General features: G+C 39.6%; 1 protein-coding gene across 3 annotated transcripts; it reads right to left on the bottom strand.

Moving 5' to 3' along the window:
• Window positions 1–237: 237 nt before the first annotated feature.
• On the bottom strand, window positions 238–27,824 carry LOC100341366 (phospholipid scramblase 1). Of its 3 annotated transcripts, XM_051818689.2 has the most exons (9): window positions 27,539–27,809; window positions 21,624–21,649; window positions 21,067–21,225; window positions 14,953–15,332; window positions 13,623–13,665; window positions 9,690–9,910; window positions 9,415–9,576; window positions 3,959–4,120; window positions 238–1,509 (listed from the first exon to the last, which is right to left on the bottom strand). In XM_051818689.2, exons 3-9 carry the CDS (start codon window positions 21,071–21,073, stop codon window positions 1,453–1,455), a joined length of 1,032 nt encoding a protein of 343 aa, XP_051674649.2. In that variant the 5' UTR covers window positions 21,074–21,225; window positions 21,624–21,649; window positions 27,539–27,809; the 3' UTR covers window positions 238–1,452. The 3 variants fall into 3 exon arrangements, with proteins under 3 accessions (XP_051674649.2, XP_008264524.2, XP_069929304.1); XM_008266302.4 differs by lacking the exon at window positions 21,067–21,225 and having other exon boundaries at window positions 27,539–27,824; XM_070073203.1 differs by lacking the exons at window positions 21,067–21,225; window positions 21,624–21,649 and having other exon boundaries at window positions 27,539–27,820.

The raw sequence follows: 27,824 nt of genomic DNA, 5'->3' as shown, positions 1-27,824 counted from the left end.
TCATTCTTCCCTATAAAACCGATTATAACATTCCTTTAAGTTTCCAAAGGAAGACATCCTAGTTTCCAACACTGGTACAAGTTTCACTACAAGGTATTATAATGCCTTTTTTTTTTTTAAAGGAAATTTGAATGAGAAGGAAAGTAAAATGTGTCCTCATTTAACTGAATGAGTGCTCAAAATACATCCTGGAATGACTATATTTGTTTAAAAATGAAAATGAAATATGCAAAAATATAGCAGTATGTTTTTATTTCAGATATTTGATTATTATCACAAATAACCTGGTAGATTACTTTTGAAACTTACACTCTGTTACGAAATATATTTGTTTCATTTAATTAATATCTGAACAATATTACAATTATTATGTTTTGGGAATGATAAAATACAGAAGCTAAATATTTGTCAGTAAAAATTATAAGTTCAGAAATTACAAAATACCCAACATTAGAGTGAGTGACTCTTCAAATGTTTCTGTCTGTCTTTTGGAACGTATCACATGCTTCTTTGTTCACAGAAAACAATATAAAATTGGCAATTTAATATCCTGTCAACATAAACTTTATTTATTTGAAGGTCAGAGTTACAGAGATTGAGAGTGAGAGAGAGAGATCTTCCATCCACTGGTTGACTCCCTAAATGGCTGCAACAGCCAGAGCTGGGCCAGGCCAAAGCCAGGGTCAAGAAACTTTATCTGGGTCTCCCACATGGGTGCAGGGGTCCAAGGGCTTGGGTCACCCTTGGCTGTTTTTCCAGGCACATTAGCTTGGAGCTGGATCAGAAGCAGAGCAGCTGGAACGCTAACTCGCACCCACATGGGATGTCAGAATCGCAGGTGGAGACTTAACCTGTAATGCCACAACACTGGCCCCTATAAACATTTTTTTTTTACATAATGGATTAGCTTATAGGAAAAGTAAAATATAGTGCAATTTCCTTAAGATCAAAAAATAAATTTAACTTTTCCTTGGTAATGTGGGTATTGAGTATTATTTCAATAGAAACTGCTATTTTTTAAACTTTTTGAATATATACTATTTGCAAAATAATATTAACTTGTGAGGTGAAAAAACTATAACTATATTTAATGGAATAATTTAAAATTCTTTGTTAGTATTACTTTAATAAGGCTTTAAATTGTTATAAAAATGGAAAACAAATCAGATTTTATAGCCTAAAGCAGCTTTTCATAAGGTTTCAATTTTATATGTAAAAATGTCCTTTCTCATAAATTCATAGCAAATGTTGCTAAGATATATAAAAAAATTTATAAGCGAGATATACAGAAAATAAACTCTATAATCTGAAAAGCAAAAATCACATAACGGAACTACAGGCATCACAGCTTAATTCAGTCACACGTCACAAAGGAAAAAAGCTGTTAACTTTGTAGATCATCTCAATCAATACACAGATTTCACATTTTCTGAGGAGACTTTCATTAATCCACTACCACACTCCTGTTTTTTGATCCTGGCCTCCAGCTTTCTCAAAAAACATGAAGTCCTAGAAAAAAACAAAAATACAGAAATGAGTTTTCAAAGCAAGGATTACTTTTCAGACATAGAAATACTAAAGACTCTGAGGACACACAGTAATCTATATGTTGCACAAAAAAACCCTAACTGTAATAAGTAAATCCCAGGAAAATCAATAGCTATGAAAGTTCATTGTTTAGCTTTTCCATTTAACAGCAATTAAATTCTGTAATTCTAATCATTTACTGACACCAGAATGAGGTAATTAATACTGTTAGTTTCTCTAAATATCACCTCTTCTCATGCCCTCTGAAATCTCTCTCATTCTCCCTCAATTTTCTGCAGTTCTTTTCTAGTAAGATAACTTTTTTAAAATTATTTATTTGAGAGGTACAGTTACAGGTGGAGACAGAGAGAGAGAGACATATACAAAAGTCTTCCATCCTCTGGTTGACTCCCCACAACAGCTGGAGCTGGGCAGATCCGAAGCCAGGAGCCAGGAGCTTCCTCCGGATCTCCCAAGTGGCTGCAGGGACTCTAAGTGCTTGGAACATCTTCCACTGTTTTCCCAGGGCGTAGCAGAGAGCTGGATAGGAAGTGGGGCAGCTGGGACTCGAACTGGTGCCCACATGGAATGCTGGCGCCATAGGCAATGGCTTAGCCTACTACACCACCAACACTGGCCCATATTGCTTTTTTATAGCAACTCAAGTTCCATGTACAATTTTAGGCTTTTTCAGGGAATGACTGCTATCTTTGAGATAGGATGCATTAATTGCAATTGGTATTTTTCAACCCATTTTCCTCATTTCTCTTCCACTGTATCTACTGTGATTCCAGCTGGTTTCATACCATCAGTGTCTAACTAGACTCTCTACCCAAGGACTACAGTCAAATCATATGACTGTATTTCTTATTTTTCTCACATCTATTATTTTCCTTTATTTCTTCAACAGAAACAGTTTTACCCTTCTTGCCAAATGCTTGCAATTTACTTTTGCAATTTTATATTTCTTTAATTTATTTTGCACCTAGTCACTAGTACTGATCTTTCTAAAATTATAATTACTGAAGCTGGTGTTGTGGCACAGCAGGTAAAGCTGCCAGTTGCAATCTTGGCAACCCACATCTGAGTACTCTGTTCTAGTCCTGCTTTCCCTGCTTCTGATCCAACTTCTTAGAAATTCATCTGGGAAGGCAGTGGTAGATGGCCCAATACTTGGGCCACTGCCACCCATGTGGGAGACAAGGATGGAATTCCCTCCTGGTTCCGGGCTTTGGCCTGGCCCAAGCCTGGCTGTAGCAGGCTATCTTGGGAGTAAATCAGTTAATGGAAGATCTCACTTTCTATTTGTATCTCCTCTGTTGCTCTGACTTTCAAATAAATGAAATTTTCATAAATTATAATTACTTTAGGATACCCTGTTGAAAAAACAATTAACAATTTTCAGTGACTTAGCCAGTATTTACAAGAAGTCCAGAGTCATTCTCTAATGATCTCTTCATCATTCTAGTCCCACTTCCCATTAATTCAAACAATCCAGGTTGCCTTCTCTCCCCCAAACACACTTATCTTTTATATTCTCTGATTTTGGTTAAATAGTTTAAGGTTAAATTTTAATTTGGGAGTAAAAAGAATACTTATTGAAAACATGTTTTACATACAATTCAGATTATGAATGGCACTCAAAATCTTTGTGAATAATGAAATGAGACATATTACAGCACAAAAAAAATAAAATGCATGTATACAAGGAGTTTTAAAAAGTTCATGGAAAAAATGTGTATTATGAAAAAAATCTATAGATATATTTCAAATATTTCTGCACCAAAATAAAATTATCTTTTTTCCACTTTCCTAAAAACTTTTTGGAGGAACCTTGTATTTAAACTTTATTATAGAAAAATTAAGCATATGGCAAATTAAATATAATAGGATAAGAATGTCTCAGAAAGTGCTCATCCAGCTGTTATCAATACAATCAGTCTTAGGTCATCCAATATTCTGTCCCCTATTCTATTTTAACTTACCTCCATTTTAAAAGCAAATCATTGATGAAATCACCTAATGAAATACTTCAATGTGTGCCTGTTAGTTTTCACAGAAATGATATCACATTTTAAAGGAATCTTAATTATTCCTTAATATTGATCAAATTTTCATGAAAACCTCATAAATGATTTTTCACAATGGCTTGTTCAAATATGATCCACAAATTGTATTAAGTTAACATCTCTCCTTAATGTATTAAGTCCTTCTTTCTCCTACTAGAATGCATAGACTTATCCAAACAAAATTTATTCACCCATGAATCCATTGTCAGGATCACATGGGATTTCAGAGCTGGAATTAAAAAGGAGCTTGTTTGAAACCTACACATACAAGATAGTCAATGAAAAAATTTATATTTACTGAATAATTTCAGAATGATTCTAGAGAAACGATCCATAACCAAGATTAGTAACAATGGACTTACAATGAGGAAACAAGCGCCAAGCATCACAGCTTTCATTTTCACATCAAGGTCTAAAGGGAACTGGATCCCAAAGTTATCAGCGTCTGTAAATGCCTCTTTCAAAAGCCCAGTCCACTGCTTAGAAATCTTGCCAACCATGCTTTGTTCATCCAGAGATTTAATCTGAAGTGCAAAAAAAAGTCTTAAAAATTTCTGGAAAAGTTACAACAAAACTTTTTGTCACGTATTTTGGAATATACTGTAGACTTTTATATAAAGATTTAATTAATTTATTTATTTATATAAAGGGAACTGATTTACATACAGTTTTAGGAATTTAATCAGACTTTCCACCATCCTATCCTCTCTCGCTCTCATTTTTCTCCTTTTTATTTCTTATTTTTCTTTTAATTTTTGAAAGGACACACTTTCAATTTACTTACTTTATAAACACAGGCTTAATCCTTCCCTAAATAAGTAAAGAATTCAGCAAAGAAAAGCTGTTAAAAACTGCTGTAAAATAAAACAAATATTGGATTAAAATTTGCATCCTATGTTACTATGAACATTTTACTTTCATTAGACAGACATAAGCTTTTGCATCTATTCGTGGAAATGTTAAAATATAGTAGACACTGTACAGAGAATGTACAAGAAAGTAGTTTTGCTGAAATGTTTAACACCTTCAATTTTACATTAAATAGACGGTAATAAATTCTTCAAGTGGTCAAAACAAAATTTAACGAGGAGGATAGAAATAGTAAATGTTTCTTTGATGAAAGTTCTAGAAGCTGTGAGGAAGGTAGTAAACAGAATTCTCAAGTGATTTCTGCTTTGAAAGAAGCACAAGGTTTACAAAGGTGAAGTTTGAATATGATAGGAGTTCTCATTACCACCACTCTCAGTAGAAAACATGAGTGCTAACAGCCTGGAAAAGAAGGCTGGTAGTTTTGAGTGAAGCAAAGTATTGAATAACTAAATGTGGGATAGCCCAGGTCAATGTGTGCGGTAAGAATGGACAAGCAGTGGGGCATGGGCAGTACAAGAAGAAGGAAACTCCAAAGTAAAGATCTTACTATTTGACAATCTTCCTAAGGAAAACTCAGGGCCATCAGAACAAATTGAATGGATTATGGGCAGACTACAGACACTCCCCAGGTGGGCAGGTGGAGGCTGAATGTAGCCCACACTGACCAGGTTACATACACACAGAGCTGTGTCAGCTGAGATAAAGAATGTGTTTTTCAAACGTGCACAGGTGCCACATGAGCTAGCAATACCCTCTGAAGCCCCTGTCCCAGGGGCCACAGAGGAGACTGAAGAGTTGGTTGGTTTTATTTGGGTGGGGGTTGGGATAAGAGGGATGTTCAAAACCTTGAAATAAATTTCCAATATGGAACTGTGAGAGCATGGACTACTATCAAATATCCATTTCATTCCCTCTCCCACTGTAGGCCCAGGATTCCTCTTGCTCATTGATAATTGGGTTCAGCCATATGAGCTGTTGAACAAGGAGTGTTACCTGGTATGACAGGAGTACTGTCCTTCAACATGGCTATGTGGTTCGTCCTGGCTCTTGCTTTCCAGTGATAAGCCATTAGAAAATATGATCCAATTAGGGTCTCCTGCTGCAACCCCAGAACAAATGTATCTGGAGCAGCTTGAGGCCAATGTGCCGGCTGTCATCTAAGCATTTGCACTACTGATAAAAACCTTACATTTTATTTTTAATTTTGAAACTTTTTAAACTTTAATTTAATAAATTTAAATTTTATTTAATAAATTATATTTCCAAAGTACAACTTTCGAATTATAGTGGCTTTTCCCCCCATAACCTCCTGAGCAGCCGGCAACCATCCCATCTCCCACTCCCTCTCCCATCCCATTCACATCAAGATTCATTTTCAATTATTTTTATACACAGAAGATCAATTTAGTATATACTAAGTAAAGATTTCAACAGTTTGCATCTACACAGAAACATTAAGTATAAAGTATTGTTTGAGTACTAGTTATGCCGTTAATTCACATAGTACAACACATTAAGGACAGAGATCCTACACGGGGAATAAGTGCACGATGACTCCTGTTGTTGATTTAACAATTGACACTCTTATTTATGACGTCAGTAATCACCCAAGGCTCTTGTCATGAGCTGCCAAGGCTATGGAAGCCTCTTGAGTTCCCCAACTCCGATCATATATAGACAAGGCCATAGTCAAAGTGGAAGTTCTCTCCTCCCTTCAGAGAAAGGTACCTCCTTCTCTGATGGCCTGTTCTTTCCACTGGGATTTCACTCACAGAGATCTTTCATTTAGGTGGTGGTGTTTTTTTTTTTTGTTTGTTTGTTTTTTTGCCAGAGTGTCTTGGCTTTCCATTCCTGAAATACTCTCATGGGCTTTTTAGCCAGATCCAAATGCCTTTAGGGCTGATTCTGAGGCCAGAGTGCTGTGAAACATTTTTTAAATGAAAAAAGCAGATGGCATCTTACTAGCAACCATCAATCCAATACACTGATAAAGACATTACTATTTTACCTTTCTGATATCTACAGCAAGAAATTAAAAATCCACCAAAATTTATACAAAAAAAGAAAATACATAATTTTTTGTGGCAAGGATCAGAAATATGTACAATCAACTAAAAATCATGAGGACTAGATAATTTTAAACTATATTCTAGAAGTTATTTTAAAAATAAGAAATCCCTGTAATAAAAATTCAGCCTCTGGAAATAAAAATGGTATTATATTAATGTTAAAATTTTAATCCATAAATTTAATAACAGTCATTAGTGAAAAAAATTCTAAGAAACATAGTCATTTTCTCACAAGGTAAATATAAATATAAAATCTGAAAGAAAAAAAAACACAGAACATAGGCCCTATCAAAGGAATATACTATAATAATGTACAGCATTAATTATGATTGGTCATTTTTTACTAATAAAACATTATACAATATTTAGTATATCATAGAAAGAATTCATAAATAAGAAATTTAATCCTCAAAACAATCATGTACAAAATGTGATTATACAGTTTTCATGTAAAAAACTGCAGACAAGAGAGGTTAAATAATTTGTCCAAGGACACAAAAATAAAATGCTGATGATATAGCTTGTTGTTTAGTAACCTTAGTATCAAATGCTAACAAAAATCTAAATCAAGAGTCACGAAAAAATGATCATTCGGCCCTATTGACTACACAAAAATTTTAATTCAAATTTCAACTTTTGTACTGCATTGACACACCCATGTGTGTGTGTGTACATGCTCATGAGTGATGAAGTCTAACAACAAAGGGTTGGTTTAGGGAAATAGCTATCAAAGGACAACTGCAAGATCAATCTTTCCAAGAAACAATTCACTTTTATAAGTTCATAAGCAAAAAGTAAACAAATATATAAAAAGGGTGTGGAGGTAACAGACAATGCAAAGGAACACAAAGGCTGGTAGCCAGTAGGCTTAGATGAAAACACTTAAACTCCCAAGTCTCCTCCTCCTTCCTCTCTCCCCCTGCCTTTCCCTTCCTGCTTTTACGTTTTCTTTATTAATCTGAATTTTACAATTGATCTGAACCATGTCTGGCTGTCCTTGTTTTTTTCTTATCCGGAGCTATTGCACTTTCTGAACCTGAGGCACCATGGCAACAACTCTGTGCAGCTCTTACCAATTTTTCATCTGTTGATTTTCTTTGTGGGTGAAATAGATGCTAAAGCATTATATAATTTTTGAATTGTCTTATGTAAAGATAGAGGAGTTTTTAAAGATTTATTTATTTATTTGAAAGGCGGGGTGATCGAAACAGGTACAGATAGAGTGAGAGATCTTCCACCTGCTGATCCACTCCCCATATGGTCACAACAGCCAGGGCTGGGCCAGGGCAAAGCCAGGAGCTTGAGGCTTCATTGGCTCTTCCACATGGGAGACAGGGACCCAAGGACATGGGGCTTTCCACTGCTTGCCTAGATGCATTAGCAGAGAGCTAGAAGTGCAGAAGCCAGGATCCAACCTTCACTCCCATATACATTGCTGCATTGCAGGCAGCAGCTTAGCTCACTGTCACAATGCTGGCCCCAAGATAGAGGATTTTTATGCAAGAACTGAGGATGCTCTTTGGTGATTAGTCTTTTTCTGATATGCTTTTGCATCTATTCTGTCATGTATGTAACCACTCAGGATCAATTTCATTGTTTTCAGATTTCTTAACTGCAGCAATGATATGGATTCAGACTTTAAACTCATCACCAGGATTGGATTGAGATATCTATTTCATATGGCCATTTTCCCCCCTACCAAGAGTCCTGGGAAGGAGAGAGACGAAGGTTACTTGAACAAAAGCCCAGAAGTACTGTGACATCGGATAACTAAGATAGTTACTAAGTGAATCATTAGTCACGCAGTAAGCAGTTTATAACATTAGGAACAAACAGATGACTCACAAAATGGCCCACAATTTAAAACTTGTAAATTATTTATTTCTAGAATTTTTCATCTAATATTTTCAGACCACAATTGATTATGGATATGCCAAACTACAGAGAGTGAAACTGGGTAAGGAGTGACTTTTATACCAAATTTTGTACAACTATCCTTGTCTAATTGGGCTTCTTGTAGGAGGTCAATTATGTTAGACCTTTTATATTAGCCTACAGAGCTGCCAGGCTGTATTTCCGAATAGAAGGATCTGTAACCTTGGTAACCAGACTAGACAAGGTCAGTTTTCTACTGAAAATAGATAACATATAGCATCATCATACAAGACTCTAAAAGAAATTTTGCCTCTTTATTTATTTTCATAATGGCACTTCTAGAGCTCTTACCCAGCTACCGGGAGAGTCTCACTCCAATTTTCTGTATTTATTTATTTACATTTTTTTTTTTTTTGAAAGAGCATGAACAACTGAGTACCTGTGAGTGCTCTCACCTGCTACTTCCCTCCACAAATGCCAGTGACAGTGGTGGGGATGGTGGATGCTGAGCCACCCCAAAGCCAGGATCTCCATCCCAATCTCCATCAAAGGGCCAGGGATTCAAGCATTTGAGCCATCACCATCTGTCTTCAGGCATCCACAGGACTTTAGAATTGGAGTGGAACTGGGACTTGGCACTTCCATATGGGATGTGGACATTCCAACAGGTAACTTAATTGCTAGGCCAAACACCTATCCCTATTTTGCTATTTTCACCTTATAAGCGACTTTGCTCACATTATTATTTTTATCATAATAAACAGTGATGTTTGGTCAAGGTAATAACCACTATTTTGAACACAGTTAAATATGAGCACATCATCTCTTGCTTGAAATGTTTATACATAATAGTTTTGAATGTTTTACCTTTATATCAACACATTATCCTCCTTGTGATACATCTGTATACAATATTAATATGCTATTTTAATGTAATTAAATGCTGAAAAATTATATTTGCACATTAAGAAAGCACATTCTGATAACATCATGACATTTCTTACCTCAAAATCAATATCTCCAAAACAGCTACACACAATACATGGACCAGAAATTTTTAGCACATCCTCTTTCTTCTCATTTTGAATTGTAAACTTGGGCAGACAGGGGTGCCAGGTCTGAGTTACATAACCAATTGGGACACCAGGAGGAGCTTGAACTTCTATCTATAAAGGAAGAATAATGTATGTAAATGTAATAATGATAATACGCTTAGGTGAATGAGGAGGTGAAAAGCACTGAGCGACTTTACAACCTGCCCTGGTGACTGTGCACTGACCTTCTGAAGGCAGCAGGGGAAACAGCAACTGGTGCATCTCAGTGGTCGCTCCAGGGTGATCACTTCTCGGCCCGTGTTATCAAGAATCCTCAATGTGAAAGGTCTAGATGCCCCACAGCAATTTCGGGTACAACAATCAGTATCTTCCACTGCTAGGAAAACCCTCTGTCCAAGGCTGTTCCTAATTTCATATTTGTTTTGAGTTTCAAAACCTGTTAAGACTTTAAGACACAAAGAAGAAATCATCATCACCCATAAGGCAAGAACACTGCTCTACCCTGAGATATTATAACACATGGCTACACCAGTGTTAGATGATGATCCAGGGAGAAAAAGAAGGTAAAGGAAAGACATTTAGAGAGGACCCTGACTGAGACAAAGAGAAAGGGAAAGCACAAGGCCAGGCTACTAAGGTTCAGGAGATTAAGAGTTCTCTAGGGAGACACAGAGAGGAGAACGAGGCAGATCTTCCTGATTGCACAGACTCCCACCTGAAAGGGAAACAGTGGAGAGCGCTGCTGCAGCGATGCAGGTACACACAGTCGTGCTATGTGTGTGGATAAGATGTCCCCTTAACCTGGTGCAGGTTCATGCATTACGGAGGAGAATGGAAGATGACAGGTACACTCATGCGCCATGAAATGTTATAGTCCATCAGTTGGTTTAGTACACTGTTCTATAAACCATAATTAATGTCTTAAATTTCTGTACTGTTTGAATAAAGGCAATGAGAGGGCTTACTTTCAATGCACATGTGTAAAAAGAGAGAGTAGAAATGGAAGGTGAACTAGAGCATCCTATTGGGCACCACGTACCACGGTTTAACTCAGCAGCAGCTGCTTAGAAGTAAGGGAGGAGTACTGGGCCAGGGGAAAATGCGCTTGGCGACCAGGGCTTCATCTACACAAGGGGCCTCCCGAGTGAACTCTGCACCTTACCAAGGTTAATCTCTGCATGCGGGAAACACACTGCATGCTGAGACCTACGTGCTATCCTACTAAGGGACTTCCTGTACTGAGTCACACATTGCACACCTCACCATTCACACACTGGACAGCTGGCAAGGGGCAACCCAGGGCCCAGTCTGTCCATAGCCCCCAGTAACCTGAAACACAGATGTCAGAAGCCTGACCAAAATAATAAGCAGTGGTTCAGAAAACATGTGGAGGTAAAAACTAGTTTCTGATGTATGCAGGTACAGAAGTTTGGTCAGATAGGATGCCTTTCACAAGCTTTGTCAGGACAAATTCTCTTAAGTGTGTTTAGTGGGACTCATGCCCTGGACCCATAACTTAAACATCTGCCACAGTTGTATGTTTGGTGAGAAAAAACTAGACTGATCTTGAGAGGGTGTTTATTATCTGGTTAAGTAGCTTATTCTCAAAGTCTGTAGTTTGTTGATTTGTTAAATAACATTGGTTAACATAATCTCTAAGTTTCCTTCTGGTTACTTGAAAATGAAACCAAACAAAGCAAAAGAATTCTGTTTATGTCTGTTTGATCACTTAAGTTTTGAAATGAGAGAAAATGTTAATGCTTTATATGCTCAAATGTTAAAAGAAACTGGGTATTCTTCACCTTCTTTATAATATGAAAAAGCAAAACCCTAAACATTCAATTTGGGGGAAAAACAGCAAGGAAATTAAAGATATCCTAGTAAACTTGGAACATATTCTGTATCCCATGATTAAGGCACATACTTCAAGTATATTTATAAAGTTTATAAATCTAAAAACCTGTTGTGCTGTATAATGTGCAGAATAAGTTGTTCTGATTATATAACTTTAATAAGTATAAATAGCATATTTTACAAAGAATCAAAATTACCAAATAACAAGGGGTTCTTTTCTGGACAGAACTTTGTTTAGAAAAACTAAACAAATGTAGAACCATTACAAACATCTCAGTGTATATTTTAAATAATGTAAATATAAGAAATGACAACTGCATATTTTAATTACATTCATTACTCTGTTTGGAAAGGTTAGCTTTAATTTCTATCAGAGAAAAGAACTCTGCAGACAGGTGAAGATGGACTTAACAGACATATGGTGCAGACCAGCAGAGTCATTAAACCCTTTCTATCTAGAAGGAGGACACTATTGTTCAGGAATCCATCCAAAGGCTTGCGCCATTGGCAACTGTCCTGGAACCTTGATTGGCTTCTTGAGGTTATACTTGCACCTGGAGGTCATGGCACCAATGTACAGGGGGTGGTGTGAGACCCACTCAGCAGGAGCAGGCTTGCTCTTCTTGGGAGCCCAGCCTCAAACCTGCTGGTCAGCATCCTCCAACTCTGCAGTGCCCCTGCCTATAAGCTGACAATCCACAGCCCAGGGGACAAAAGTCTAATAAGGCTCATCTGAACTCCCAAGAGAAAATGTGGAAATAAGCAATGATTTTCCAAAAATCACCATCCGGATTCAAACTGATCACTTGTTTCAGAAATGTACTGGCTGGCGCCATGGCTCACTAGGCTAATCCTCCGCCTTGCGGCGCCGGCACACCGGGTTCTAGTCCGGGTTCTAGTCCGGATCGGGGCGCCGGATTCTGTCCCGGTTGCCCCTCTTCCAGGCCAGCTCTCTGCTGTGGCCAGGGAGTGCAATGGAGGATGGGCCAAGTGCTTGGGTCCCCGCACCCCATGGGAGACCAGGAGAAGTACCTGGCTCCTGCCATCAGATCAGCGCAGTGCGCCGGCCACAGCACGCCAGCCGCGGCAGCCATTGGCAGGTGAACCAACGGCAAAAGGAAGACCTTTCTCTCTGTCTCTCTCTCTCACTGTCCACTCTGCCTGTCAAAAATAAAGAAATAAAGAAATGTACTAAGGCAGGGCCAGTATTGTGGCATGAGTTAAGCCACTGCCTGCAGCAACAGCATCCCATATGGGTACTGGTTAGTGTCCTGACTGCTCTAGTTCCTATTCAACTCCCTGCTAATGCGCCTGGGAAAGCAGCAGAAGATGGCCCAAGTTTTTGGGACTCTGCATTCAAGTAGGAGACCTGGAAGAAGTTCCTGGCTCAGCCCTCACTGTTGTGGCCATTTGGGGAGTGAACCAGTGGATGGAAGACCTCTCTTTCTTTTTCTTTTTCCTTTTTTTTTTTTTTTTAAGATTTATTTATTTACTTGAAAGTCAGAGTTACACAGAGAGAAGGAGAGGCAGAGAGAGAGAGAGAGAGAGAGAGAGAGAGATGTCTTCCCATCTGCTGGTTCACTCCCCAATTGGCCGCAACAGCAGGAGGTGTGCTGATCTGAAACCAGGAGCCAGGAGCTTCTTCCAGGTCTCCCATGTGGGTGCGGGGACACAAGCACTTGGGCCATCTTCCACTGCTTTCCCAGGCCACAGCAGAGAGCTGGATCGGAAGTGGAACAGCTAGGTCTCGAACCAGCGCCCATATTGAATGCTGGAACTGCAGGTGGGCGGCTTTACCCACTACACCACAGCGATGGCCCCAAGACCTCTCTTTCTGTCTCTCTCTCTCTGTCTTTCTCTCTGTACTAATAATACCTTTCAAATAAATAAAATGAATCTTTAAAAAAAAGGAAAGAAAAGTGAAAACAAATAAACTAAGGCAGCCAAACGATTGCATATAGCTCTGACCCATTTTCAAGCTGAGCACAAACTGAGGAGAAAACAAAAGTCAGGTAAAAGGATTTATAGGAAAGAAGCAAAATGTTTTGATTGTGTTCCTTCTAAGTTAATGTCTGTATTGTAAAGAAATATGCAGAGCAAAATCTTATTTTACTATGAGAAAATTTTAAAATGAATTGCCAATATTGTTCATAATTTCATTAATGTGAAGAGAGACTTTTTTCAATAGCTTGATTTAATTGCCCCATGTGTGTCACGTTGATATATTTATGGTGGTTAATATGCATTTATCAGCATAAATATCTTTTCTTTCTATAAATATGATGAATATGATGAAAACATACCTTCTAGTAGTTCAACTTGTTGATGAATCAATAGCTGATCAATCTATTATACAAAAAAGAAAATTAGTCTGTAAGTTTATGTCAAAGAATTTTCTTAAATCAAGCAAAATATAATTAATGTGTTTATATTTCTGAAATTGCATACAATCAAGTATCTATGTTTATTAATCTTATTAATACTTCATAGTCTATGTTACTTTCTTTGTAAAACTAAAGATAATGTATTTAAAGTGACTTCCATGTGAATTCCTAAAAATATTTAGAAAATTCTGCTCCCTTTAGAAATGGCTCAAGAAACTTCGATAATTTTTCTCTGTTAAAGAAAATTTTCTGCATGTCTGAAAAAGCTTTGAAGTATACCCGATACCATTTGGAGCTGGTGATAACTTCTATGTATTTTGTGAGATCTTGATTTGCACTTCTCAGAGTACTTCTTGGAGAACATAATCATGACTAAAATCTTTTAAAGAATGTACTGAGTGCATTGTGGGAAGCAAAACAGGTACAGAGAATATAAGAGTGACCACTGGCTTACCAAAAGCTGATTGGATGTCATAGAATATTTGTTTATATATTGGGCACACAGAATTTCACATTACTTTTTTAACTGTCTGATTTCTAACACCAAAAAACGGTATACTTCATATTTCTGACATTAACAGTTACGTAGTAAAGAAAAATCCAAGACATTTTCTGCCCTCATTGACAGCACTGATAAAGTTGGATATTCCAAATGATGAAAGCAACATCATCAAGCTGTATCACTAATTATAACAAAAACGGGGAGTCAAATGACAAAAAGTATTAAAACTCCTCATTTGGGACCACTAATTTAAACTCAACAGTAAACTTGATGTAGAGTTCCTTTTCCAAGCTCTAATGTAATTTTTTAGAGTTGGGATTTCAGAACATAATGCATAGCCCCAGAGTTCCAGGAATGAAAAATCAGCCCCACTTCCTTAGGAAGTTACATAACTTCTATGAACATCCGTCACATCCATCTCTTTTGACAAATGGTGTCTTGTGCCTAAACATCATAGATTTTCTATAAAGATTGCATGAGTTACTACATGTATTATTTAGGATAAAGACTAGAAAATCATGTTTAATAAATATTGACTACTGTCTATTGCCATAAATGGTATTCAAGATCATAGAAGACACAATTTTTAAGATATTTTTATTTTGATTTAAAAATTGAAACTGACTTAGAAGAATTCATTAATAAAATACTTTATTATTTCAAGCTTGATGAATTACTAATTTGTTATTCTGGTTAAGTAAATTGGAAACAGGTTGCTTCAGGATTATTTTATACATTTGAAATTACCTGAGTCAAATATTCTAATCCAGGTGGGCAGTTCAATGGAACTAGTGGAGCTGGCATCCATGGTATTCCTGCAGGGCCACCAGGCTGAGTATGTCCTGGCTGATTCTGGACAGGAAAGCTGCCTGGACCGGCAACTGGTGGGGCTGGGTAGCTGGCCTGGGGTCCTAGGTAGCTATCCTGGGGTGCTGGATAGCCAGCCTGGGGCCCTGGGTAGCTGGCCTGGGGTCCTGGATATCCATCCGGGGGCCCTGGATAGCCAGCCTGGGGCCCTGGGTAGCCGGCCTGGGGTCCTGGATATCCATCCTGGGGCCCTGGATAGCCAGCCTGGGGCCCTGGATAGCCAACCTGGGGCCCTGGGTAGCCAGTATGTGCTGGAGGTCCTGTAACAGAAACAAGTAAAATAATTTTACAACCACATGGTAAAATAGAGTCATCAATCCTTTTAAGACTATCCCAGTTACCCACAAACTGACCTCAGCTCAAGAACCTGCATGTGTGAAGCTGAATGTATATTTTTATTTTTCAGAGATTATCCAATGAAATGTTTGTTCCACATGCACTTCTATTCAGAAAGTGTGGACAGATGTGACCTGTGGCTAATTCTTTACCATTCAAAATCAGATGGAAAATGTATCTGAACAATTGAGAGAAAATGAACTATGACCCAGAGTCACTTACATAAAGATTATGGCATGACTCTGGGAAAAGAGAAATAGCGTTAGGTAGAAGACCCAATATAAAGGTTTTGCAGCAATATTTTTGGGACCAATGCACCCTGTAGAAAATGTTAATTGCAGGGCCAGTATTGTGATACAGAGGATTAAGCCACTGTCTATATGATACTAGCATCCCATATCTTAGCACTGGTTCAAGTCCCAGCTGCTTTGCTTCCTGTCCAGCTCCTTATTAACATCCTGGGAAAGCAGTGGAAGCTGGCCTAAGAACTTGACCCTTATGACGCATGTGAGAGACCTGGACTGTGTTCTGGGTTCCTGGCTTCAATGTGGTCCAGATATGACTATTTCAGCCATTTGGGCAATGAAACAGCAGATAGAAGATCTATCTCTCTCTGTCTCTCCCTCTCTCTCTATAACTATCCATTTCAAATAAATAAATCTTTTTAAAACAGAACTAAGAATATTAAAAAAGCAAACAGAATAAATTGTTTTAAAATGGTATTTCTGGAATTATAACAAAGGACATCTCATATGTATAGAACTGGGGGTAGTTTTGCCCCCACCTCACTAAGGGATAGTTGGCAAGGTCTTGAGACATTTTTGTTCACAAAAATTGGAGGAGAGGTTGATACTGGCCTCTAGTGGGTAGAGACCAGGGATGCTGTAAATGATCTTAAAATACTCAGAATGGCCCCCTGAAAAAAAAATCATCCAGACTAAAACATTTGCTTAAATAAAATATATTAGAAAGGAAAATGCATTGCCCTAGATAATTTTTACTTGTGTAGTCTTTTAGCAATTGAAAGAGGTGAAGTGAACTCTTCACTTAAGGTGAGCTGTTTCAGGTTAATTTCAGAGCTAATTTGTGGTAACACTCTGTTTCAAACTCCATAAAATTAGACAGCAGAGATAAGGGAGGTTGAATTTCTAGATTTCAGATTTGACTTTATGAGTGTTTGGTTTCATGCTTTGTAGAAAGATAGGTTTAAAACTATACACAGTGAACAGAGTGATAAATCAAACTGGTTGGTTGTGGGATGGTAAGGGTAGAATTATGGGTGATTATAAAGATATCAAAATTATTATTAAGAATTATTTAAATATTTAAAATAATGTACATTAATGTTCTAATCTGTTATATTTACTCTAGAGCTACACAAACAAAAATGCAATGTAATATGAAATTTCAAAAATCATAACTGATTTTGTCCTGAAAAACCATATATTTAACCATAAAAATGAACATATTAAATGTTCTCTGTTAATATGGCTTGAGCAATCTCAATAACTTTACATTCATGTCTCTGCAGTCACTCTTATCCAGCCCAGCCAGTCAAGTAGTGACAGAACATCTTTGGGGTCATTCCCCTCTGGTTGGCCTCTGGTGCCACCATGGTTCTGCTTTCGTAAACTTAAGGTCTAGTAGACACTATGCTTAAATTATTTTCCACTCTGTTCCCTTTAAATTGCCAGCTGCAAATTAAGATAATCTGGTTTTAAATTACAGATTCATCAAATACAGAGGAATATATTGGCCCAATGTTCAATCTGACAATTTAATCACATTTTAGCAGGAAGGGAGGATCGTAACTCCTTTAATGCTTTTTTCTCCGTTCAGCTGGTTCCATAATAACTTTGGCAGAATGCACTTGGTGGGGACTGTGTAAATGCAGGGAAAGGACACCACAGAAATGGGGTGGTGTTGTGGTACGGGGGATTAAGCCTCACTTGTGACACCTGCATCATATGTGGGAGTGCTGGTTTGAATCCTAGCTGCTATGCTTCTGCAAGCACCAGCTTTCTGCTAATGCGCCTGAAAATGCAGAAAACCGGAGAAGATGGCCCAAATACTTGGCACTTTCCACCTATGCGGGAAACTGGGATGGAGTTCTTTTTTCTTTTTTAAGACTTATTTATTAGTTATTTGAAAGGCAAAGTTACGGGGGCGGGGGGTGGGGGACAGAGAGAGATATCTTCCATCTGCTGGTTCACTCCCCAAAGGGCCACAAAGGTCAGGGCTGTGCCAGCCCCATGGGATGGAGTTCTTGACACCTGGCTTATTTGGTCCAGATCTGGCTTCTGCAGCTATTTGGGGAATAAACTCTCTTTCTGTTTTTATGTCTTCCAAATAAATAAATTGAAGAAGAAGAAGAAGAGGGGGAAAAGAAGGAGGAGGGGGGGAGGGAGAAAAAAGAAGGCAGAAGGAAGAAGAAAGGAGGAAGAGGGAGGAAGGAGGAAGAAAACCCCAAATGACACACCTCTGAAATATCATAAGTTATTGCATATCTACCATTGTCTTTTCTCTCTCAGCTGCAGGTGAATGGCCTCACTCCCTTTTTCTACCGCCTGCAGCCCTCACTCCCAACTTGAACTGGAAACAGGAACAACCTCAGAATAAATATCAAGGAAACTTTTCAAATATGAGTGAAAGATCTGTTCTTAACTGACATGTCACATTTTGCTACCTCTAAACAGGCACAAGTGTTTGAATAATAGAAAATACAGACATGTACATGCCCAGAAACACAGAGATTCAAGAAACCAGGAGTTTATAATCAAATCTGGGATTCTGATACAGCAGTGTTCCTGGTTTCAGGAATTCCAGGAGGAAATCATACAAAGAGGTAATAAGTGAATGGGCAGGTGTCAAGTAAACCAAAGAGCATATGAGGGGCTGGCGCTGTGGTACAGTGGGTTAACTTCCTGGCCTGAAGCGCTGGCATCCCATATGGGCACCAGTTCAAGACCGGGCTACTCCACTTCTGATCCAGCTCTCTGCTACGGCCTGGGAAAGCAGTAGAAGATGGCCCAAGTCCTTGGACTCCTGAACCCATGTGGGAGACCAGGAAGAAGCTCCTGGCTCCTGGTTTTGGATCAGCACAGCGCTGGCCGTTGCGGCCAATTGAGGAGTGAACCAGCGGATAGAAGACCTCTCTCTCTCTCTCTGCCTCTCCTTTTTCTCTGTGTAACTCTGACTTTCAAATAAATATATCTAAAAAAAAAAAAAAAAAAAAAAAAAAAAAAAAAAAAGCATATGACCTACCGGCTGATTTCTGCACTTAGAAATGCAACTGAAAATAGCTCATGAAAAGCACAAGGCTGTTTCCTAAAATCAGTCTGTCTCATTCCATGATGTGAAGGCTTCACTCACAAAAGGACCAACTGATCAGTTTTTGGTGTCCCCTGTATTTCAGTAGTTCAGATAAATCCAAAGTTAACTGTTGATATTTTACTTCTAAATGTGGGCCAAATGTTCTTCTAAAAGTCTTGATATTTAGAACTGAAGATACTAAATATGAAATAAAAACTTGTGTTATAGGGGTGGGCATTGTGGCCTTCTGGATTAAGCCCCAGCTAGGGACATCTACATCCCATACAAGACTACCAGCTTCACCCTCCTAAACCACCATTCCAATCCAGCCTCCTTCAAATGAACCAGGGGGGGAACAGATGATGATTCAATTACCTGGGACTCTGCCATCAACAAAGGAGACCTGGACGGAGTTCTGTCTGGGTCCCTGACTTTGTTCTTACAAAGCAGGCTTTGGGGGAGTGAACCAGTGATGGAAGATTCTCTCTGTCTCTCTGTCTCTGTCTCTCTCTCTCTCCCATCCCCTTCCTTCCCCTCCTTCTGCCTTTCAAATAAATAAAAGAACTTTAAAAAAAAAGACTGTTAAAAAAACCTGTCATTATAAACTATACCTCAAGCCCAAGAAATCTTTATATTTATGTAAATAGAAGTCAGTCCACAATAGTACAGTGTAAGACTGTAGACCAACTCCACCAGACCATATATATGTATATGTGTGTGTGTGTGTGTGTATATATATATATACACTATATATATAGTTTAAACAAAAGAAAAAGAGGAAGAAGGAGAAGGTAGGATAAGGAGAAGGGGAGGGCCGGCGCCGCGGCTCACTAGGCTAATCCTCCGCCTAGCGGCGCCGGCACACCGGGTTCTAGTCCCGGTTGGGGCGCCGGATTCTGTCCCGGTTGCCCCTCTTCCAGGCCAGCTCTCTGCTGTGGCCAGGGAGTGCAGTGGAGGATGGCCCAGGTGCTTGGGCCCTGCACCCCATGGGAGACCAGGAGAAGTACCTGGCTCCTGCCATCGGATCAGCACGGTGCGCTGGCCGCAGCGCGCCGGCCGCGGCAGCCATTGGAGGGTGAACCAACGGCAAAGGAAGACCTTTCTCTCTGTCTCTCTCTCTCACTGTCCACTCTGCCTGTCAAAAAAAAAAAAAAAAAAAGGAGAAGGGGAAGAGGATGGGGGAGAAGGAGGAGGAGGAGAAAGGGAGAGAGAGAGAGAGAGAGAGAGAGAAACAGTTGATTGCTGACTGCAGTGTTAATGGAAGAAATCTTGAAGAGCAATAAAGGGTAGGAAAAGAGAAATCATGACACCCAGTGATATCCCTGCCAAGAAAGCCTTTTAAAGTAACATTGAATTACTTTAAAATAGTGGCATACTACTACCATCTGAAATCCTTTAGCATTATTTTATTCAGTGTCTGCTACTATGAGAGCATCCACATCTGTCCAAAATGCCTTAATGATGCAACAGGATTTTCTTATGGTCAGTGTTGCTCGTTCTAAAGGAAGTAATACCCCATTAACTTGGAATCTGTGGTTCAGCAGGTAGCCTTGGTTAATGTTTACCTTTTCATCATGTAATAAAGAAAGAAAATTAAGTAAATAGTGCAAAGAAAATTTGATCTTTTAAAACAAACCAGAAAAATCACAGGGCTACCATATTGTCTTGAAGATATTTTATTTCTAATTTTAATTTTCTAGTATACATACCTGTGTATATACTTTGTGCCCAATTATTCATTTACATATACACATTTTATCTGTATGTTGCATATATATACATACATACACAGTTATATAGAAGGAACCATAGAGTTAAACCGTGATTATGATCATAGCCATTTGAATGTTTAAGTTGAACTGAAGCATCTTAAAGCTTGTAGCAGGTGAAACAATTTAACTGTATACCAATTTAAAGTTTAAAATCTTTGAATTTCATTAAAATTAAATCAATACAGTGGTCACTAAGGAAAAAGATAATATAACTTCACATGGGAAAAGCAACATGTCTAGTGCTGAAGGTGTTTTATTTCTGACAATTTAACAAAGATAAAGGAGAATAAAAATCATTTCAGGGAAACAGGATTTGGTTTTATATATGTTTTCCCAATATATAGTGTTATAAACTTCAGAACATTTAAATTTTACCAAGATAAAGTCTTTCATTACATGCTTGAAAAATACCCATCTTATTTCAAAGTTTTTTTGAAGAAACAAAACAGAGTGCAACGAATGGTATTTATTTAAGTCTATACACACATGAATATTATGAAATATATTTTAGGGTATGTATCAAAATTTTTAAAAGTTTTATTTTAAAGCAAGAGAGACAGAGACAGAGAGAGACCTTTCATCTGGTGGTTCACTTCCCCAATGCTCACAAGAGCCAGGGTAGAACCTTTCTGAAGCCAGGAATCTGGAATACCATCTGCATCTCCTATGTGGGTGGCAGAGACCCAAGTACTTGAGCCATTATCTGCTGCCTCCCAGGCGCATCAGCAGGAAGCTGGATGAGAGAAGCAGAGTAGCACCTCATTATGGTAGCAGGCGTCTCAAGCACCAACTTGACATCAATGAATTAGCATATTAAATCTACTGTCATTTAATTAGTATAAGTTGAATAATCTTTATGTATATGAAATACACAGAAGAAAGAAAAAGTTGCTACGGATAGAGTACCATATGCATTATACAAAATATTCACCAGGAGATCTAAAACTTCTTAGCTGTCCCTAAGATTTTTGTATTATTAGTAGTACAGGATATATTTGTGTATATCTCAATGACTAACACTTACCCAAAATCATATACTCTTAGAAAATGAAAGAAATATTACAACAAATAACTTAACAATAGATTTAAAATTATACAAAAGAAAGTGAACACTTAAAGTAACTTACTTACCGGGTTTGTCCATTATTTAAACAAATCTGAAAAATAAGACTTGACATTAATGTGTCGCCTATAATTAATATGTCAAACACAACAGATGAAATCAGATATTCTAATACTACACCACTTTACTCATGGAATGTTCCCCTCTATTCAGCCTGTTCAGCATTACCTGATCTTTAAAACCCTTTGGGTTTAATGTCACCCCATGATGCATGTCTGAGTAGGACTTGTGAAGTGGCTGGTCAACCCATGACAGTGGACTCTTTCTAAAGACCTTTGGGGAGAGGGTTGAATAAAGCAGAAAGCCACGTGAGCCCTAAGACCACAAATGGTACTCAAGATTAAAACTGCAGCCTTTACAACACCCACAACACAAAGGAAGCTGCTCAAGTTCCCAGCATCCAGGCTGGACTTCAGCCCAGGAGAACTGGAAAGGCTGTCAGTCCCATTACTGTGATTATCCCTTGACTTGCCAGGTCCTGTGGCCCTATTCTGACCAACCTGGACCTCACCCTGTGTTCTGTGCATTAAAAGTTGCTTTGGCCGGCACCGCGGCTCACTAGGCTAATCCTCCGCCTTGTGGTGCCGGCACACCAGGTTCTAGTCCCGGTCGGGGCGCCGGATTCTGTCCCGGTTGCCCCTCTTCCAGGCCAGCTCTCTGCTGTGGCCCGGGAGTGCAGTGGAGGATGGCCCAAGTGCTTGGGCTCTGCACCCCATGGGAGACCAGGAGAAGCACCTGGCTCCTGCCATCGGATCAGCGTGGTGCGCCAGCGGTAGCGTGCCGGCCGCAGCGCACCGACCACGGCGGCCATTGGAGGGTGAACCAGTGGCAAAAGGAAGACCTTTCTCTCTGTCTCTCTCTCTCACTGTCCACTCTGCCTGTCAATAATAATAATAATAATAATAAAAAATTTGCTTTGTATCAGAGAACTCATTTTCAGGGGTAGTCACAGCTGTAGCCTATTGTTAATCCAAGAGACTCTTTGTGCCTGGTTATTTCTATAGAAACACAAACAATAAAATTCAATTCAGTATTTCTGCTTTCCTGAGCTTCCATGCCATAGTAAGCTTTCCCACATTCCAGTTATGACTCTCTAACACAAATCCCAATCCCCTTCATGCAAATTTATCACAATGAACACATGAAGTAAAAACCTTGTTCCGCAACTGCTTTATCTTATATTCTTTTCTTTTTAGATTTATTTATTTATTTGATTTAGATTTATTTATTTATTTGGCCGCAACAGCTGGAGCTGCGCCAATCTGAAAACAGGACCCAGGTGCTTCTTCCCGGTCTCCCATATGGGTGCAGGGGCCCAAGCACTTAGGCCATCTTCTACTGCTTTCCCAGGCCATAGCAGAAAGCTGGATCGGAAGAGGGGCAGCCGGGACTAGAATCAGTGCCCACATGGGATGCCGGCTCCACAGGCGGAGGATTAACCTACTGAGCCACGGTGTGGGCCCCTGTATACTCACATTCTAATATGACTCAGTTCTTCCCATTACTAACTCCTCCTACTGTTCAGTCCTGGGTAGTCAGTAAGTCACCTGATCTTTCTACATCCTCAACTAAAATTTAGTGCTCCCAAAAAGTAACCACCTCTTTGTTCTCGCTTACAAAATTAATGCTTATCATTGTCAACTCTAAACATGAATCTAATAATCTATGAAATCTCTTAGAACATTCCAACTGTAGTCACCTCTTAATTATATATATCCATGAAGTTCAACAATGGCTGCATAATACATGATGAATTTACTTGGTCCTGTAATAAACCCCCAAATTTGTTTGTGTTACTAACTTCACTTCCTGGATTTTTTCAGAACACAGGAAATCCTGTTTACATTAACTGGTCAGAAATTAACTACTGTGAAGCTCTTCAAGCCACAAAGGCAGAAATATTAACATTTATATTGCTTTCTCAGTTAATAAAAAGTTAAAAAATAAGCTAATAAACAGGCGTGGTTGAAGTAGACTAAACATTTTCAAGAATGCATTAGTGTTTTAGCTTCTACCAGTTGAAGAACTGTAAAAGGAGACTAAACTCATACAACAAAAGGTCATGGATATTTTTGTCAACATCACATTTCCATTCTTAAGGATTATGTATTAAAATGTATATACCCCCCCAATAAAAGGGAATACATAGTTTCTTAAAACACACCAAGAAAACCCTAACAAATATATCAAAATACTGATAAAAAGTAGGGTACAGGAGCAGAGAGTTGGCCTGCTCGTGGTTAAGATGCCCATGTCCTATATCAGTGTACATGGGTTTCAGTCCCATCTCCCACGCCTGACTGCAGCTTCCTGCTAATGCAGACCCTGGAGGGCAGCAGAGGATGACTCCAGTACTTAGGTCTCTGCCACCCACATGGGAAGTCTGGATTGAGTACCCAGCTGCCAGCTCCAGCACTACGCACTGTTGGCATCTGGGGAGTGAACCAGCCCATAGGAGCTTGTTCTCTATATTTGCTTGTTTCTCTCAAAGCAAACAAACAAACAAAAAAACCAAGTAGATGTAGATTCCGTAATGAACACTGTGAGAAACTCATCTTTAAAGTTTTATCTACCCCTTACTTCTTTTAAGACACCACCCTTTACTATAAGTATGCTCAGTTTTAAAATGTTCTAAGACCTTTATCCAATTTTAATAGCAATTGTAAGGGATTAATTTTTTCAGTCATTCTCATCTTGCACTCAATGTCAAAAGAAACAGTAATTTCTAGAGATAAATCCTAAACAATATTAAGAGGATAAACACAGCAAATTTGTTTTATTTTTTATTTTGTTAACAAACCACTTAATTGAACAAAATTAATTCATTGTATCTTTATTGAAAATCTATACATCTGGGCTGGTGTTGTGGTGTGGTGGGAAAAGCCATCTCCTGCAACACTGCAGGTGCACCCACATGGGTGCTAGTTCATGTCCCAGCTGCTCCACTTCTGCTCCAGCTCCCTGTTCATGGCCTGGGAAAAGCATCAGAAGATTGTCCAATGTTTGGGCCCCTGCCACAATGTGGGGGACTTGGATGGAGCTCTTGGCTCCTGACTTTGACCTGGCGCAGCACTGGCCATTGTAGCCACCAGGGGAGTGAACCAGCAGATGGAAGACCTCTCTCTCTCTCTCTGTGTGTCCCTCACTCTCTGTAGCTCTTATTTTCAAATAAAGCAAATCTTAAAAAAAAAAAAAAAAACTATACATCTAAGATGGAAAACATTTATTTTAAATAAAGGACATACTAGCAAGAAAGGGAATTCATAAACTAACACTATGCATAATATTAGGAACAGCTAGAAGCTCTTACGTGTGGAATGCTGTAAATTTTCAAATCCTTGCCAAATGAGTATCAACTATAAACACACTGTATTTATCTTCCTCAGGGTCAGAGTTCATTCCTTCCTTGCATAGAAATTCAAGGGATAGAAATGAAACAGTATAAACAATTTGTTTGTTCTCATGCTTTTTCTTCCTGCTTGGCAGCATAATTTTGATTTTGAGTCTTAAATACAAATTAGTATGGATGAATAGCTATGGGCAAAGCTATTATAGAATAAGATCTGGGTCTCTGTTTTACTGTAGGCTTTATAATTTTAGCAATTACATAATATTTCAAGCATTGAAAATGGTACGTCATAAATTCTGGCACAAAATGTTAAGTGATCCTTGTACCTGCATCAGTGCTAACTGGAGAAAGGAACTGCATTCCAGGTGAATACAGTCATCTACCATGTGGATGCCTTCCCTGAATTTGATCTCGTTTACTGGTACCATGAAGGATTTCCTCAAACATAATGAGTCTAATCCAAGACATAAGTCACTCTCATCAACTGGGACCAACAGAGTTGGAAGTGACTAAATGTTTCATGAGACTAATGAGTAAGTCAAGGAGACAAAAATAATCAAAACTAATCTTTAAGTCAGTTGTTCTTACTTGATTGCTTTATTAGTTCTGAAAAGCTTTTCCTTATAAAACAGAGCTCCCTCATTAATTTGAATTTCTTTTCTTCCTTTCTCATAAATGTGCAAACTAAGTCCAGAAAGACAAAATCATTATCTACAGCCACACAGCTTAGTAACTAGCTGAATTTAAAATGTTCCATTCCTTTTGCACTCATGTCCCCAACTCACTTATGTAAGACAGAAAAAGCTTTAGTTTCATTTTATTCGTGTAAATTTGGAATGAGAAGCACACAACTGTCAGAAGTAATTGACTGAATGGTTTGGCTTTTAAATTTAGCACTAACATGCTACTGCCCCAGATTGTGTGTACACACTATACATGCATGTATACATGTATAAACACTGCTGATACAAATATTCATTTAATGTAAAGGCTTTCAAAAAATACTCAATAAAGGCAGAGGACATTCAAGGCACTAAAGCAGTACAGCTCCTTGGCACTAGGGGGCACAGTTACAGCAATGCAATCAATCATGAAAAACACCCTAAATTCTAGGAATAAAGCTGATGGTGTTTCAAGAAAGGATTATTAGGGCACTGACTTACATACAGGGAGGCAGTAGTCGAGTTGTCAGGAAAGTCAGAATGAGACCTGAAGGACATCCACAGCCAAGTAATCCATGGAAGTGGGGGGGGGGGCGGGGGGTGAGCAGTGCATTAGGGACAGAGCAGGCCTCACAGGTAGAAGTCCTGAGGCTGAGGGAGCCTGGATCATTCTAGAAAGGAAAGCTCTCTAAGGTTACAGCGCAGAAGAGGGGGAGGCCCTCAGAGGTGAGGACAGGGAGGTGCTCAGGGGTCCTCCCACGGTTATGGTCTCCTCACCTCTGCTCTAAGCCCCTTATAGATCCGAAGGCTGCTTGGTCTGCAATGCAGCTACCTTACCCACTGTTTTTCTATCCAACTGCAGAAATCAAATCAGCTCTCTCTTCATTTTCTATTTGTTCATCCTCCAAAATCCTACAACTGATGTAAATGCCGGGGTGGCATCAGGAGAAAAGTTCTGTTCTCAGGGAAGTTCAACAAATAAACAGGAATCCTCAACCAGTCTGACACTTCTCCCTCAGCAAGTGTGCTGTGTGCTAATCCCTTATGTCAAGTTGCTAAAGCAGAAGGAACCGTCACTAGAACTGTTAAGTGCCCATGACAAGACTGCCAGGACAACAGCACACAACAGAACTACATGGGCACCAGATAGTATGCTTGGAGCAACATTGTTATATGTGTAAGTTAATAAAAGCTAACTTTCACAGAGTGCTTTCCACAGTGCCAGTCCCTGCCTGACCAGCACGACATTAATACACGTAATACTCTTTGTAATTCTTTTACCAGTTACACAATTTCAGAGAGGAGAGAAGGCAGGAAGACAAGGAAAATGACTCAGATTCCATAATGGGAAGTGGTAGAGGCAGGGCTCACAGAGTCTGGAGCAGAGGGTCTTAGCCACTGTGCTATAACCCCCTCTGACTGGCACTCAGTCTCACAAGTTACCCTCTCTGTTGTCCCTCCTAATAGCCCCGCTAAGCGGGTTGACAGTCCTGGCCTGGATAGAGGGCGCTCTGAGCTGTGAAGTCGCGTAGCCAAGCGGAAGCAGAGTTCAGTTTCCAGGCAGGACACACGTTGGTGGCCTTTCCAGGTAAGACACACCTTGGTGTCATTTTCGGGTAGGACACACCTGGGCGGCGTTTCCAGACAGGACACAACTTGCCACTGGAATGACTCTCGGGCGGGCCAGGGGCTCTGCTGGGCACGCGATGTCCCCTTGCGAGTCCCTGTTCCACTTCTAGACTCACTTCCCGCGGCCTCTCCGACCCCAGCCCTAACCTCCACCCCCTGAGACAATACAACCGGCGGTCCCCATCCCCCCGAGCTGCCCCCGTCACTTGAGGGCGGTGCGGAAACCGAGCAGGTCCCAAGTTCCTGACCCCCAAGAGGCGACGGACGAAGCCTCCCGCCCCACCTGTGAAGACCGCCGTTCCCGCGCAGTCTGAGCGAGCCGAGGTCCTGGCGCGCGGCGGCGGAGCCTCTGCTCCCAGGCCGGCGGCGGTGTCGCGCCTCCTCGGGCCCCGCGGCTGGGGACGCGCTCCTTCCACGGTGTCTTGTGAAGTCGGAGCGGAAAGAGTCTGCGGGCAACCTCAGCGCAGACGCGGCGGCTCTCGGTTTTATTTCCTGGATCTTACGTATACAATGGGATACCGCGGGAGGCGGGACAGTCCCTCGGGCTACGCCGAGCCACCGCCGCGCCC

This window comes from Oryctolagus cuniculus, chromosome 4 (assembly GCF_964237555.1).
Source record: "Oryctolagus cuniculus chromosome 4, mOryCun1.1, whole genome shotgun sequence".
In the NCBI taxonomy this organism is placed as follows: Eukaryota; Metazoa; Chordata; class Mammalia; order Lagomorpha; family Leporidae; genus Oryctolagus; species Oryctolagus cuniculus.
Note: the sequence above shows the minus strand (reverse complement) of the source record. Positions and strands in the feature narration are given on the sequence as shown.